At 38.3% G+C, this 16,292-nt stretch overlaps 1 protein-coding gene across 2 annotated transcripts in view; it reads right to left on the reverse strand.

Annotated features, from left to right (window-relative positions):
- Positions 1–16,292, reverse strand: part of DNAH14 (dynein axonemal heavy chain 14) — a 376,358-nt gene that overhangs the window by 41,201 nt on the left and 318,865 nt on the right. For both annotated transcript variants that reach the window (XM_086345146.1, XM_086345147.1), the window contains 3 exons: positions 15,910–15,995; positions 9,804–9,960; positions 7,437–7,647 (listed from right to left, as the gene is read on the reverse strand). In XM_086345146.1, the coding sequence (XP_086201272.1) occupies positions 7,437–7,647; positions 9,804–9,960; positions 15,910–15,995 (454 nt within the window). The remainder of the gene's footprint in view (positions 1–7,436; positions 7,648–9,803; positions 9,961–15,909; positions 15,996–16,292) is intronic.

The following is a 16,292-nucleotide window of genomic DNA, read 5'->3' on the forward strand; positions in this document are numbered from 1 at the left end:
TTAATTTAAAATTTACAAGAAATTATGGCGTTAGAAAGTTACCATTTGGCAAATAGTCTACTAATTATGCACCCGAAAATTATCAATGGAAGTTAATAGTAGTAGGGAAAAGTTTGAGATGCGTCTCTACAGTTGGTAGATACCACTTTAATTAAATAATCAAAATGAGAAATGTCATCAGTAGTGGGAACAGTGTGGTATTTCAGGAATACCACAGAAGTGTTGTTGAATTTTTCTTTGTACATCAGTTACTTCTTGCTATGATGTACAAAGAAAGATTCAATAACACTTCTGTGGTATTCCTGCAATACTGTATAAAGTAACTCTAACCATGAGAAAATAGCAGACAAACCCAAACTGATGGACATTTTACCGAATGACTGGCTTGTACTTTTCAGAAAATGTCCAAGTTGTAGAAGACAAAGACATACTAAGGAACTATTCTAGAACAAAGGAGAATTAAGAGACATGACAACTGAATGCACTGTGAAATCCTGAATTGGAATCTGGACCTAACATTTTTCTCCTTTTGCAATAAAAGATATTATTGGGATAACAGGCTAGATATGACTAAGTTCTATTGATTAGATAATCAGGTAAAGAATCTGCCTGCAATGCATGAGACCTAGGTTTGATCCCTGGGTCAGGAAGATCCCCTGGAGAAGGGAACGGCTACCCACTCCAGTATTCTTGCTTGGATAGTTTTATGGACAGAGGACCTCAAGAAGACTTGAGGTCCTCAGTCCATGGGGTAACAGAGAGTCAGACTCAACTGAGCAACTAACACAGACACAGACACACACTACAGTACTTGGAGGTCAAATGGCATTGTGTCTGCCTGGACACTGAACTTAACTTTCAAAGGATTTAAAAAATGTCATACACACATACACACTTATGTACATACAAAGAAATGATAGGGTAAACGAGGAAAAGAGGTTAACAGTAGAGGAGAGTTTTTGGATCATTCTTGCATTGAAGGAGGAAACAGACAGAGCTGGACTCCATCTTAGGCCAGGCTGCGAACATTAGGCTACACGCATGGTACCCTCCCAATGGACTCTGAACTTTGTGCCTGGCGTCTATAGAAATGGCATACCAATGGAAAACCAGACCCCCCGGATAAAAGAGCCTCAGGACTTGTACTTGGACTCTCTGTTGCATAAAGAATATGCTAATTATCTCTGTAAGAGAACAAAGTGGTAAATTTCATTATGTTTACTGGGATATGACCACAGGCCTATTGATAAATATCCACTGTTTATCTAGTCTTTTGACACATGAATCATGGATTAACTTTGACTGTATCTCTCTTTTACCTTGTCTGGACTAGTTTCAAGGAATTTGGGGAGGTGGGTTTGAGCAAGTACACTTAGGGTATATAAGGTTTTCGCAAAAACTGGTCGGGGTCCTTGGCTAAGAGGAGACTCTGCCTTGGGCCCACGGGTGTAATAAACTGCACTCCACTATCTGCATTGTCCTTCTGAGTGAGTTTGTTTCCTGGAACGTGTGGCTACAGCAGCATTTTTTCTGCAAGTCTGAAATTATTTTAATTTAAAAAACAAACCAAGGGACTTTCCTGGTGGTTCAGTGGCTAAGACTCCACACTCCCAACATAGGGGGCCCAGGTTCGATTCTTGTGGTTGGGGAACTAGATCCGGGATGCTGCAACTAAGAGTCCACATGCCAAAGTGAAGATCCCACATGCCCCAACTAAGACCCAGTGCAGCCAAAGTAAATAAATAAGTATTAAAAAAAACCCCAAAACAACAAAAGCAAAAATACACCAAACAAGACAGAGAAATAAAATCTGAACTTTGATGAAGTAAGTATTATATTTTTCATTTTTTTTCCCTCTCTGATTCTCTATTTCATTTTTAAAATAAAAATATGATATATGCTATACATACATGTACTGTACAGGCTACAATTTGTAGCCTTCTATTTTTCCTCCTGGCAATATATTGTGAACATATTCCTTTAATTCCTAAATTTAAGAAAACTTTTTCACATTTTCCTCTCTCTGTGTGGGCTGCTAGGGTACTAGTAATAAATATTTAAAGGCTTGATTTGATAAAGAAGTATTAATTTCCCTTGATCATCCTCTGGTTATATCAGTATCAGTTCAGTCACTCAGTCATGTTGGACTTTTTCCAAGCCCATGGACTGCAGCACGCTAAGCTTCCCTGTCCATCACCAAGTCCTGGAGCTTGCTCAAACACATGTCTATAGAGATGGTGATACCATCCAATCATCTCATCTTCTGTCGTCCCCTTCTCCTCCTACCTTCGCTCTTTCCCAGCATCAGGATCTTTTCCAATGAGTCAGTTCTTCACACCAGGTGGCCAGAGTATTGGAGCTTCAGCATCAGTTCTTCCAATGAATATTCAGGACTGATTTCCTTTAGGATGGACTGGTTGGATCTCCTTGCAGTCCAAGGGACTCTCAAGAGTCTTCTCCAACATCACAGTTTGAAAGCATCAATTCTTCAGCACTCAGCCTTCCTTATAGTCCAACTCTCACATCCATACATGACTACTGGAAAAACCATAGTTTTGACTACACAGAACTTTGTCAGCAAAGTGATGTCTCTGCTTTTTAATATGCTGTCTAGGTTGGTCATAGCTTTTCTTCCAAGGAGCAAGAGTCTCAATTTCATGGCTGCAGTCACCATTTGCAGAGATTTTGGAGCCCAGGAAAATAAAAGTCTGTCACTGTTTCCATTGTTTCTCCATCCATTTGCCATGAAGTGATGGGACTGGATGCCATGATCTTCGTTCTTGGAATGTTGTTTTAAGCCAGCTGTTTCACTTTCCTCTTTCACTTTCATCAAGAGGCTCTTTAGTTCCTCTTCTCTTTCTGCCAGAAAGGTGGTGTCATCTGCATATCTGAGGTTATTGATATTTCTACCAGTAATCTTGATTCCAGCTTGTGCTTCATCCAGCCTGGCATTTCACATCATGGCCCAGGCATTCGAGAGTGACGAGGGCGTGTCTGACGGCGAGGGCGACAGGGTCACCCTCTTCAGCTTGGCCATTCAGCTGTCACCCAGCGGGCAGGCCAATGCCAAGACTCTGACTGTGATGCTGCAGGAGCAGCTGGACGCCATCAATGAAGAGATCCCGTGGGTGATTGCGAACTCAGCTCCCCAGAAACTCGTTTTCTCTGAGGAGCTGTCTTCTCCTAGGGACGTCTGAGTTTCCACAGTAAGAAACCTGACCTCAGGTCTGCTTCAAGAATTTTCAGTTTTGAAATTGCCCTTGATTATAGAGCTCGGTCAGCCAGGGTATTCTGTCCACGGTGTGGTGTCAGCACTCTGTGGGGGGGCGTTGTGGGGTGACCCCCTCAGGTCTGAGCCACAAGGTGGGTGAGGTGCTGAGGCGGTGTCCCCTGCGGCCCGTGCACCCTCCTGTGTCCCTCAGAGCCCCCCACATTCTGGTGAAAAGCCACCTGGTGAAAGCTGGGGTTTGGGGGTTATTCTGCATATAAATTAAATAAGCAGGGTGACAGTATACAGCCTTGATGTATTCCTTTCCCTATTTGGAACCAGTCTGTTGTTCCACATCTGGTTCTAACTGTTGCTTCTTGGCCTGCATACAGATTTCTCCAGAGGCAGGTCAGGTGGTCTGGTACTCCCATCTCTTTCAGAATTTTCCTGTTTGTTGTGATCCACACAGTCAAAGGCTTTGGCATAGTCAATACAGCAGACGTAGATGTTTTTCTGGAACTCTCTTGCTTTTTCAATGATCTAACAAATGTTGACAATTTGATCTCTGGTTCCTCTGCCTTTTCTAAATCTAGCTTGAATATCTGAAAGTTCTTGTTTCACGTACTGTTGAAATGTCACTTGGAGAATTTTGAGCATTACTTTGCTAGCGTGTAAGATGAGTGCAATTGTGTAGTAGTTTGAACATTCTTTGGAATTGTCATTCTTTTAGATTGGAATGAAAACTGACCTTTTCCAGTCCTGTGGCCCCTGATGAGTTTTCCAAATTTGCTGGCATATTGAGTGTAGCACTTTCACAGCATCATCTTTTAGGATTTGAAATAGTTCAACTGGAATTCCATTCCTCCATTAGCTTTTTTCATAGTGATGCTTCCTAAGGCCCACTTGACTTCGCATTCTAGGATATCTGGCTTTAGGTGAATGATCACACCATTGTGGTTATCTGGGTCAGTAAGATCTTTTTTGTATAGTTCTTCTATGTATATCTTCTTAATATTTTCTGCCTCTGCTAGGTCCATACCATTTCTGTCCTTTATTGTGCCCATCTTTGCAAGAAATATGCCCTTGATAGCTCTAATTTTCTTGAAGAGATCTCTAGTCTTTCTCATTCTTTTGTTTTCCTCTATTTCTTTGCATTGATCACTGAGGAAGACTTTCTTCTCTCTCCTTGGTATTCTTTGGAACTCTTTGGAACCCATTTGGAACCCATTCAAATGGGTATATCTTTCCTTTTCTCCTTTGCCTTTTGCTTCTCTTCTTTTCTCAGCTATCTGTAAGGCCTCCTCAGGCAACTGGTTATAGAGCATAGTTTTAATGATTGTCAATTACTCTTATTAAGCTTTTGAAACTGTTCTGAAGAACATTTTATTAATTAAAAAAACGATACAATACTATCTGTCATTCTATTGCTCCTTTATGTCTTAATACACTTTTTGAATGCTGATACAATGACTGTCTGGTCCATGCTGTATCCTTAGTCTCTAGAATGATTTCTGGCAAATAGTAGCTTTCCTACAAATATTTTTTGAATTAATAATGAAAAATCTAGTAGAAATTATTGTGTCATATTTCAGAGTTTGCATCTGTTGAAATCATATAATTAAGTAATCTTCATCTTCTGATTCAAGTAATGAAACAAATGTGAAAAAGTGAAATTAGGAAATAGTTTTTAAACTGCTTAAAGAATAATAGTCTGAGAACAGAATGCATACTATTAGTAAAGGTTTTAGAAAGTTAAGCCAGACAGCTGCATTTTGGTTTCATAATTCCCTTGTGGATGCTCACAGCAGAAGAATAACGGCATGAAGAAGCAGAGACCCTCATTTAAAGGCACTTTTATCCTCTATGACCCACCTCCCAGAATATTGGAAATAAAAGCAAAAATAAACAAATGAGACCTAATTAAAATTAAAAGCTTCTGCACAACAAAAGAAACTATAAGCAAGGTGAAAAGACAGCCTTCAGAATGGGAGAAAATAATAGCAAATGAAGCAACTGACAAACAACTAATCTCAAAAATATACAAGCAACTCCCGCAGCTCAATTCCAGAAAAATAAATGACCCAATCAAAAAATGGGCCAAACAACTAAATAGACATTTCTCCAAAGAAGACATACAGATGGCTAACAAACACATGAAAAGATGCTCAACATCACTCATTATCAGAGAAATGCAAATCAAAACCACTATGAGGTACCATTTCACACCAGTCAGAATGGCTGCGATCCAAAAGTCTACAAGCGATAAATGCTGGAGAGGGTGTGGAGAAAAGGGAACCCTCTTACACTGTTGGTGGGAATGCAAACTAGTACAGCCACTATGGAGAACAGTGTGGAGATTCCTTAAAAAACTAGAAATAGAACTGCCATACGACCCAACAATCCCACTGCTGGGCATACACACTGAGGAAACCAGAAGGGAAAGAGACATGTGTACCCCAATGTTCATCGCAGCACTGTTTATAATAGCCAGGACATGGAAGCAACCTAGATGTCCATCAGCAGATGAATGGATAAGAAAGCTGTGGTACATATACACAATGGAGTATTACTCAGCCATTAAAAAGAATACATTTGAATCAGTTCTAATGAGGTGGATGAAACTGGAGCCTATTATACAGAGTGAAGTAAGCCAGAAAGAAAAACACCAATACAGTATACTAACGCATATATATGGAATTTAGAAAGATGGTAATGACAACCCTGTATGCGAGACAGCAAAAGAGACACAGATGTATACAACAGTCTTTTGGACTCTGTGGGAGAGGGAGGGGGGGATGATTTGGGAGAATGGCATTAAAACATGTATAATATTATATAAGAAATGAATTGCCAGTCCAGGTTCAATGCAGGATACAGGAAGCTTGGGGCTGGTGCACTGGGATGACCTAGAGGGATGGTACGGGGAGGGAGGTGGGAGGGGGTTCAGGATGGGGAACACGTGTACACCCGTGGTGGATGCATGTTGATGTATGGCAAAACCAATACAACATTGTAAAGTAAAAAAAAATAATAATAAATTTAAAAAAATTAAAAAAAAAAAAAAGGCACTTTTATACACAGTATTGGCCATACTCAGTAAAGCAGACAGAAACGCAAATCTGGTGAAAAAGCTATAGAATGCAATTTGTTAAAACATTACTAACTCAACACTTTGCTAATTCTTCAAGCAAAGTTAGAGCATTCTATTTCCAAATACTTTCACTGCAAAGAAGAAGGCTGAACCTATGGGAATTTTTGCTTGAGTCAGCAAGTACTTTGGGAGAAAACAGCCAACGGGTTGAACTAGAGTAAGTCAGAATAGGTACCAAATACAGCCTATAAAGAAAATTATCAAAAAAAATAAAAAATAAAAATAAAAGAAAGAAAATTATCACTGAAATTACGGATGCTGTTCTTGTTGTTTCACTTGAGTCTAGCTCTTTGCACGCCTACAGACTGTAGTCTGCCAAGCTTCTCTGTCCACAGGATTCTCCAGGCAGGAATACTGGAGTGAGTTGCCATGTCCTCTTCTAGGGGATCTTCCTGACCCAGGGATCCAACCCATGACTCTTAATTCTCCTGCATTGGTGGGCAGGTTCTTTACCACTAGCACCACCTGGGAAATATGGATATGAGGTATTATATTCTGCTGTGTGGAAGCAATAGGATATTACAAACTATGCCACATGTACATTTCTATATACATGTGTATGTACAAGTGTATATCTATTGAGAGTTTGAGATGGGGAGAAAGAGAAACTGATAAACTGGATGGAAAGTAAAAATTAAAGAGGTCTTTTCTTCTTATAAAAAGTGATATATTCCTAGTGTAGCTTTCAAGTTCTTGGAGAAATAGAATCGTCATAAAATAGCCTACATTACCTCTGAGTGGCTTAACACTTTATTTTATCACTGTTTAAGCACAGTTGTACATTGCCATTTCCAGTTTTAGCTCATTGTTTTGATAATAATCTGATCTCTTATGTGTGCACGGGTGCTCAGTTGCTCGGTCACGTTTGACTTTTTGCCACCCAATGGACTGTAGCCCATCAGGCCCCTGTGAACATGGGATTTTCCAGGCAAGAATACTGGAGTGGGTTGCCTTCTCCAGGGGATCTTCCCGACTCAGGGATTGAACCCAAGGGTCCTGTAGTTCCTGCATTGGCTGGTGGATTCTTTACCACTGAGCCACCTGGGAAGCCCTTACAAATAAATGTAAAACTCTTACGATTCTACAATAGTGCAGAGCCTTGGCATAAATGATGCTGCAAGATGGCAGTTCTGGAGGAAGACCCATTGCTCTGTTTTGGTTAGGGCCTTAACAATGAGGGCTTCTGCTTTAGCTGCCTGGCCACGACCCAAAGAAATCATGGTCACATGATTGGTTGTTCCCATTAACTCTTGTGCAAATTTCAGGAGCATATTGGTGAGGTCGATCCCTGTAAAACAACATGGAAAGATACATACTATTGTAAAGTCATTTAATCACCTCTTTAAAAATACATTCTAGCATTTATTAAGTGGCAGTGGGAAAAGATGTACACATAATGGAAAAACTAGTATTTTAAATCAGAAGGTAGAGCTCAAATTTTGGTTCTTCCATTTTCTTTTTTGCAAAATTAATTTTTATTGGAGTATAGTTGATTTACAATGCTGTGTTAGTTTCTGCTGTACATCAAAGTGAGTCATATATATATATATATATATCTATATACACACAAACACATATATGTATATGCATATACATAGCCACTCTTTTTTAGATTCTATTCCCATTTAGGTCATTACAGAGTATTGAGTAGAGTTCCCTGTGCTACACAGTAGGTTCTTTATTAGTTATCGGTTTTATTATATACAGTGTGCATATGTCAAACCCCATCTAATGGGGTGACAGATGGGGTGATACTATTTACTACAGCAGTAGTAGGTTTGTGGGTTGTTTACTCCAGCACTTACTTGTCCCTTCCTCCTCTATAGCTGAACCCTGGTGTTACTCCAAATGGCCATGTGCGCAGCTAAAATGCTTCATTTTTAGCCTTTCATGCAGCTAGGTATGAGCATCTTATGTTTTGTGAAAAAGCTTTGGCAGCAAAGTTTCTAAATGTTGTGCTATCTTCCATTCTGTACAGCAGAGTGAATTACTTATACATATATAGTATATAGCCACTCTTTTTTCCCATATAGGTCCCATATAGATAATTACAGAATACTGAGTAGAGTTTCCTGTGCTATACAGTAGGTTCTTTATTAGTTATCTGTTTTATTATATGTAGTGTGTATATGTCAAGCCATGTCTAACAGGGTGACAGATGTTTGGAACATAGATGTGATGGCCACAGCCCTAGGTGCCATGTCAGGCTAAGTTTTCAAGAAATAGACAGCACTGTTATGAGTATGTCAGGCATATAGCCAGCTGCTTTACATGGAAAAGTTTCAGATGAGAAAGCCTCTACATGGGGGCACTTTGAACAAGGCTTTTCCTAATAGAATCAAAGTTTGAAAATGGTGAGTTCTAAAGACATGTTTGATTTGAAGATAATGGAAAGCAGAAAATAAATGAAGAAAGTATTTTCCTTAGGAGAAAATATTTTGCTTAGGGTCTGTAGAGCAAAGACAAGATAAAGAAAAAAATGCATTTGAAGTCTTGAAGCACACAAGCATACAATCAACAGAGATATTTCTGATAATTTTATAACATTTTTTCACAGGTCAATGGGAATTAAAATTGTTAATAAAGCAAGGGTAATCCCAAATTTCACATCAATAATATGTGTGTTTGGGAGGTATTTTCTGCGTACAAAACTAGCCCTGATAAATTTTTCCATATTCATGAATCTGGGACAACTCATTTTTCTTTGTTCTTTTACATTTTTAGTCATTCTTTTTTTTTTAAATGTGCTATTGCTTTATTTGCTTATTTTTTTTAAATTGAGATATAGTTGATGTATAATAATGATATAAATAACTTTTAGATGTATAACAGAGTGAGTCATAATTCTTAAAGGTTATAGTTCATTTATAGGTATCATAAAATACTGTTTGTACTCCCTCTGTTGTACAATATACCCTTGTAGCTTATTTATTTCACACATTGTGGTTTGTACCTCCCAATCCTCTACCCCAGCTTGGCCCACCCCTCTTCATTATCTCCACTGGTATCCACTAGTTTGGTCTTTATATCTGTGAAACTGTTTCAAAGATTCATCCTTAATATAGTTTACAGTTTTAAGATATTTAGTGAAGTCACTCAGTCGTGTACAACTCTTTTGCCATCCCATGGACTGTAGCCTACCAGGTTCCTCCGTCCATGGGGTTTTCCAGGCAAGAGTACTGAAGTGGCTTGCCATTTCCTTCTCCAGGGGATCTTCCTGACCCAGGGACGGAACCCGGGTCTTCCACATTGCAGGCAGATGCTTTACCATCTGAGCCACCAGGGAAGCCCAATTCTTTAAGATATTTAAGAATAGGACAATTTCCCCAAATATTTAAGAATAGGGAAATATTTTAAACACAGAACACCCTGACACAGAACCTACTTCTCTACATCTTTTGAAAAACATCATCATGTCATCTTAACTGTCCACAAGTAGCTTACCATGGGAGTGAATAAGTATCAGTGGAGTCCTGGCATTGGATTCTTCATATGATTCCTTCAAACTGGTTCCAGTGCTGTGAATATATTCATTTCCTATTTTTTCAGTTATAAACCTTTCCACAGAATTCTTTAAACATTCTGGTCTAAGAATTTTTATCTAAGAAAGAAACCATGATAGATAAGTAACTTTAAAAACTACCCAAGGGAATATCCCCTGTGGTAAGAGGAAACACACTAAGAAGTATTCAGTATTTAGGTTGCCCTTCAAAAGTTTTGTGGTGTTCCTTGTGTTGGGAAAATTTGAGGGGAGTCTATGTGTGGTGGGAAAGCTCCCACCACTGCTCTTGACCATCCTATGGTCCTTCCTAGATGCCAGGGCTATCTGGTGCCTCTATCTTTCACACACTGTGATCTTACTTTGTACATGCAAATCCAAGTTAGGGTCCCTGACTCTGCAAAAAGAGACCTTGTGCCTGGGTTTTTTTCCTCCTCTGCTGTACATATCTAGAGCAAGAAAAAACCCCACGGTATTAGAGGATGAAAATCCAGGATAGCATAGTTGGAAAAGTACCGACTCTTCCATTAACAAAATGAAAATCAATAGCACAATGTTTATGTGTTTAAACAAACTGAGAACACATCTGCAGAGAAGTTTAGAGGGACTAAAAGGTTTTGCAAACAGTATACAGGTGGTAAATAGAAATTCATCTGTTGGAAGTCATTGCAAATTTCAGACACTTTCCATGAAAACTGCTTTAAACTAATCACTTATGTGCTATTTCTTTACAGAATGATCATACATTCTGTGCTTAGCATTTTCAGAGACTCCATCATTTAAGGCAAAATTAAAACTGTATGTGTCTGTCAGTCTGTGTGGAGGTACTAGATTGAACCATGGGTCATCGTCAAAAATCATCAACTATTGGCAAGTTCACATATTTAAAAGAAACCTAATATAAACTCATTATGTTGAGTTTGCTCTTTTCTGTATCCTTTGGAAAAATTAATCTCAAATTTTTAATTAATTGCAACATATGTATTTTTAAACATGAAAATTGGCAGCACACATAGAATCTGGGGTCTAACAGCAGAATCCCCCCAGTATTTCCAGTTACGAAAGTGTGAGAATCAACCAAGTGAAATACCATTAGGGGTGGTCCATCACTGCTAAGAATCTGTCTCCCCAACGTGATTGTCACCTTTTGTCACCATCATGCTGCTGGTTCCTTCTTTATTTTATTAATCAAGCAAACATTTATTAAATTTCTGCACTTATGTAATTTTTAACCCCAAGAAATTGGAGGGGGGGGTAGTGGGACAGAAAGAAAAGTTTGAAGAATGGGTTCCATTGAAATAAATTTTATTAGCTCTTTTCTAAGAAGCTACATATAGTTCTGAAAAATTTCCCCATGTCCATATCTCCTCATTGTCATCTTTCCCCCTCTTTTCTGTCCAATGGATTATATAAATGGAAGGAACTGAATAAACTGGACAAAGTCCTTGCCCCTGTGGAGCTCCATGATATCCTTTAACTAGGCTGAGTCTTCTCCCTAGTATATTCTAAATCTCATAAGTGGCAGTCTCAATTTCTGACTCTTACAGGTCAGACCCAGTTTCAAATATTTAAACTCAATTTCCCTATACATACACTTAACATTTTATCAGACCATGTCTTCTGACCTGGAGTTTGGTAAATAGGATGACTATACTCATAAAGTTGCTAGTGACAAACTAAAACCACTTGGAGCTTAATGGGGGAGAGTAATGCAGCATGGGTTTTAAAATCTAGTTCATTTTGTTGTTAAGGTAATACACACTTGTTACATGAAATTCAAATAATACTTGCTATATAACTTGTTACATAAAATTTTTTTAAAAGTATACATTGAAATATGAAGACCCTATTTCCTAGATAAGCACTATTTGTTTCTTGTTGTTCTTTATATTTTCTACATACACATGAATATCTCTCTAACCTGTTCTTTTTTCCCCACAAATGGAGTTTTTACTATACAGACTGTTAAGTAGTCTGCATTTTTCAGTTACTATAGCTTAAATACATCTTAATGTCATAATTGCATCAATAATCCACATACAGAGTAGAGGAATAAAGTTGTCAGGTGGATAACATAAACTGGAGAAGTGGGTTGGGCTGAAGAAAAATAATTCTCCTGTATAATAAAAAGTTATGCAAATATGATGTTAAATGGAAAATAGCATTCAACTTCAGTGTCGGGAAATAATTGGGAGCAGTGAAGACTATGATACACTGCTCCAAAAGGGCAGAGAGTATTGCTATGGATGATTGTGGGCCACGTATTAGCTGATCTTCTAATTTTTTAATAAATGCTGGAAATCTGGATTTTTATGTCAAATTTCTCAATTTGAAAATTTTGGCTCAAAAGAAGAAAAAACCAAACCCAAACAAAAATAAAAACAAAAAAACAAATGTATATACCGATGTTCCAGCAGCATTACTTGCAACAGCCAAAAGGTGGAAACAACCCAAGTGTTCATGGACAGATGAATAGATAAATAAAATGTGGCATATGGATACAATGCAATAGTATTCAGCTTTGAAAAAATTCTGACACATGCTACAACATGGATGAAACTTGAAGACATTAAATGAAATAAGTCAGACACAAAAAGATAAATGTTGCATGATTCTACTTATATGAAGTATCTATAATAGGCATACTGTTCATGGGGTTCTTGCTGCAAGAATACTAGAGTGGTTTGCCATTCCTTTCTCCAGTGGACTATGTTTTGTCAGAACTCTTCACTATGACCTGTCTGTCTTGGGTGGCCCTGCAAGGCATGGCTCATAATTTCATAGAGTTATGCAAGCCCCTTTGCCATGACAAGACTGTGATCCAGGTCAGTATTCATTCCAATCCCAAAGAAAGGCAGTGCCAAAGAATGTTCAAACTACTGTACAATTGAACTAATTTTACATGTTAGTAAGGTTATGCTCAAAATCCTTCAAACTAGGCTTCGACTGAGAAATTCCAGATGTACAAGGTGGATTTAGAAAAGGCAGAGAAACCAGAGATCAAATTGCCAACATTTGCTGGATCATAGAGAAAGCAAGGGGATTCCAGAAAAACATCTACTGCTTCATTGACTACATTAAAGCCTTTGACTGTGTGGATCACAAAAAACTGGAAAATTCTTAAAGAGATGGGAATACCAGGCCACCTTATCTTCCTCCAGAGAACCTGTTTTCAGGTCAAGAAGCAACAGTTAGAACTGGACATGGAACAACAGACTGATTCAAAACTGGGAAAAGAGTAGGTCAAGGCTGTATATTGTCACCATGCTTATTTAACTTCCATGCAGAGTACATCATGTGAAAGCCAGGCAGGATGAATCACAAGCTGGAATCAAGATTTCTGTGAGAAATACCAACAACCTAAGATATGCAGATGATGCAACTCTAATGGCAGAAAGTGAAGAGGAACTAAAGAGCTTCTTGATGAAGGTAAAAGAGGAGAGTGAAAAAGCTGGCTTAAAACTCATCATTCAAAAACTAAGATAATGGGCATCCGGTCCTATCACTTCATGGCAAATAGAAAGGGAAAAAGTGGATGAAGTGACAGATTTTCTTTCCTTGGGCTCCAAAATCACTGTAGACAGTGACTGCAGCCATGAAATTAAAAAATGTTTGCTCCTTGTAAGAAAAGCTATGGCAAACCTAGACAGTGTATTAAAAAGCAGAGACATTACTTTGCCAACAAAGGTCTATATAGTCAATGCTATGGTTTTCTGGTAGTCATGTACAGATGTGAGAGTGGAACCATAAAGACAGCTAAGTGCTGAAAATCGATGTTTTGGAATTGTGATGCTGGAGAAGACTCTTGAGAGTCCCTTGGACTGCAAGGAGATCAAACCAGTCAATCCTAAAGGAAATCAACCCTGACTATTTATTGGCAGGACTGACAGTGAAGCTCCAATACTTTGGTCACCTGATGTGAAGAGCCAACTCATTGGAAAAGACCTTGATGTTGGAAAAGATAGAAGGCAAAAGGAGAAGGAGGTGGCAGAGAGTGAGATGGTTAGATAGCATCACTGACTCAATGGGCATGAATTTAAGCAAACTTGGGGAGATAGTGAAGGACAGGAATCTGGTGTGCTGAAGTTTGTGGGGTTGTGAAGAGTTGGTCACGCCTTAATGACTGAACAACAATTACAACAGAATAGGCAAGTTCAGAGGGACAGAAAGTAGAATGCTGGCTGCCATGGTCTAATGGGAGGAAATAATGGGGAATTTTTTGGTACAGTGTTTGGGATGATAAAAATTTCTAAAAGTGGCTAGTGGTGAGTTTTCACAATCCTGTAAATGTACTTACTGCCACGGAATTTTATATTTAAATAAACTTAAGAGGAATTATTATCAGGAGTAAATGAAATAATGAATGTATGCTATGCCACAATAAAAAGTTGGAAAGAAAACAACTCACTTTAAGATATAAGGACATAGAATATTTTAAAATAGTCTCTGCTATTTTGGTTATCTTTATTGGAGATTTTGAAATTTTGTAAGAAAGATCTCCAAAGACTCAAATTCAATTGGTTAGTGATAAATTGTACTTGAAGTATTGAGAAAACGAAATCACAGCCCCGATAAAAATGTCTGTAAGTCAGGTGCAATCTTTTTCTGCAACAGCATGAGTAAATTTTAAAGTGATGTAAAAATAAAATTTAACGCAGAAACCAAAAGAAAGATGATTCGCTGTTAAGGCTGGCATTTTCAGGAAGTTAGAGAAAAAGGGAAATAAGAGGAAGGATTTCCTCCTCCCTAAACTAGAGGCTGGAGAAGGCAATGGCACCCCACTCCAGTACTCTTGTCTGGAAAATCCATGGACGGAGGAGCCTGGTAGGCTGCAGTCCACAGAATCGACATGACTGAGTGACTTGACTTTCACTTTTCACTTTCATGCACTGGAGAAGGAAATGGCAACCCACTCCAGGGTTCTTGCCTGGAGAATCCCAGGGACAGGGCGGGGGGGGGAGGCTGGTGGGCTGCCCTCTATGGGGTCGAACAAAGTTGACACGACTGAAGCAACTTAGCAGCAGCAGCAGCAAACTAGAGGCTAAATGTGAAAATTAAAGATTGTTTGATGTGATAAGGGCAAATTTAGAAAAATCTACTTTATTTTTTTATTTTTTTTAAGACTTTGAGGTTTTATTTATATCTCATTTCTGAATGCTTTTGATACCTACATTAAATACACAGATTACTCATCAGTGAGAAAAATCTACTTTAAAGAATCTACTTTGGCAAGTATAACATGGTGTTACTGGTAAAAGCACAGATTTCAGGGTCAAATTGTCTGAGTTTCAGTCCTGGCTCAATTAGGCATTCTATATAAAGGGGAAATGATAATGTCTACCCCCAAGATGATTATGAAGATTAAATGAGATAATTTATGAAAACTGCGGAGTACATGCTAAGCTTTACTTACTTTAAAGGGCTCACAAATGACACCTATTCACATCGCTAACCTGCCAACCTCACAGCCAGATTCTGAGGCATTGACTAATAGAGGAATCAGGGAAAATACCACCTTTATTATCAATACAGGCCAAGGTGGTGGATATGGTTTAGGTGGGTGTACTTCCTGATACCAAACCGTAGAATTCGGCAGACTTTTCTGTCTCAAGCAGTGCTGGGCAGTCTTTGACTTTTCCGTAAAAATCCCTGGTACATTCTTGTACAATTTATGGCATTGAGAAGTAGAGCAGAAATTATGCATTTTGCAGGAAGGCTAATCCCCAAAGGGACAGGGGAGAAGGGCTAAGCCATGCACAGTGATTTCATCTCTCAGATTACCTGTGTGACAAGTCCTTTCTCCTTTCTAGGGAGGAATGAATAAGGGTGCAGAAAGATGCTAAGAATGTTATTCTAATTGAACTCCCATCACATAAAAGCACATTAAAATGGAATGTAAGTGCTTTCCCCTAGTAGTAATGTTCATTAAATGTTAGACTGCAAAATCTATATATATTTCGCTCATAAAAGTTTAAAATTTAAATAGTTTAAATTACTGATAAGGTGCTCAAAACATTTAGAACATCAATATTTTCTCATAGCACATCTTACCAAAATAAGTCTTTGAAATGGAGTGAGTTTCTCCCAGGGAAAATTTATAGAACTGTATATTTCTTCATTTTCATTAAAAACTTGAGCTAGATAAAATTTAGAGAAACTGAGATTAACAATAAAATACTTTGGATCACCAAAAGGTAATACAATGATTTTTTTTTTCACTATAAAATTGTGAGGTTTTGTTTAAAACACTGCTAACTTCTTTTAAAGTGAGATTTCTGTGAGATTTCAGGCATCTCTAACTATCTTTAATATTGTAAAAGAGGTATATCTTAAGGTAGATTTAACTTTCAACTTGTCTCTGGTGAAATGGTTGAAGAATGAGAACTAGAAAAGATGATGGATGACAGAAGGAAAAGAAATTAGAAGCAAAGGCC

The sequence above is a fragment of the Bos grunniens genome, chromosome 16 (genome assembly GCF_055505025.1).
Source record: "Bos grunniens cultivar Pamir isolate PY7600 chromosome 16, Bosgru_T2T1.0, whole genome shotgun sequence".
In the NCBI taxonomy this organism is placed as follows: Eukaryota; Metazoa; Chordata; class Mammalia; order Artiodactyla; family Bovidae; genus Bos; species Bos grunniens.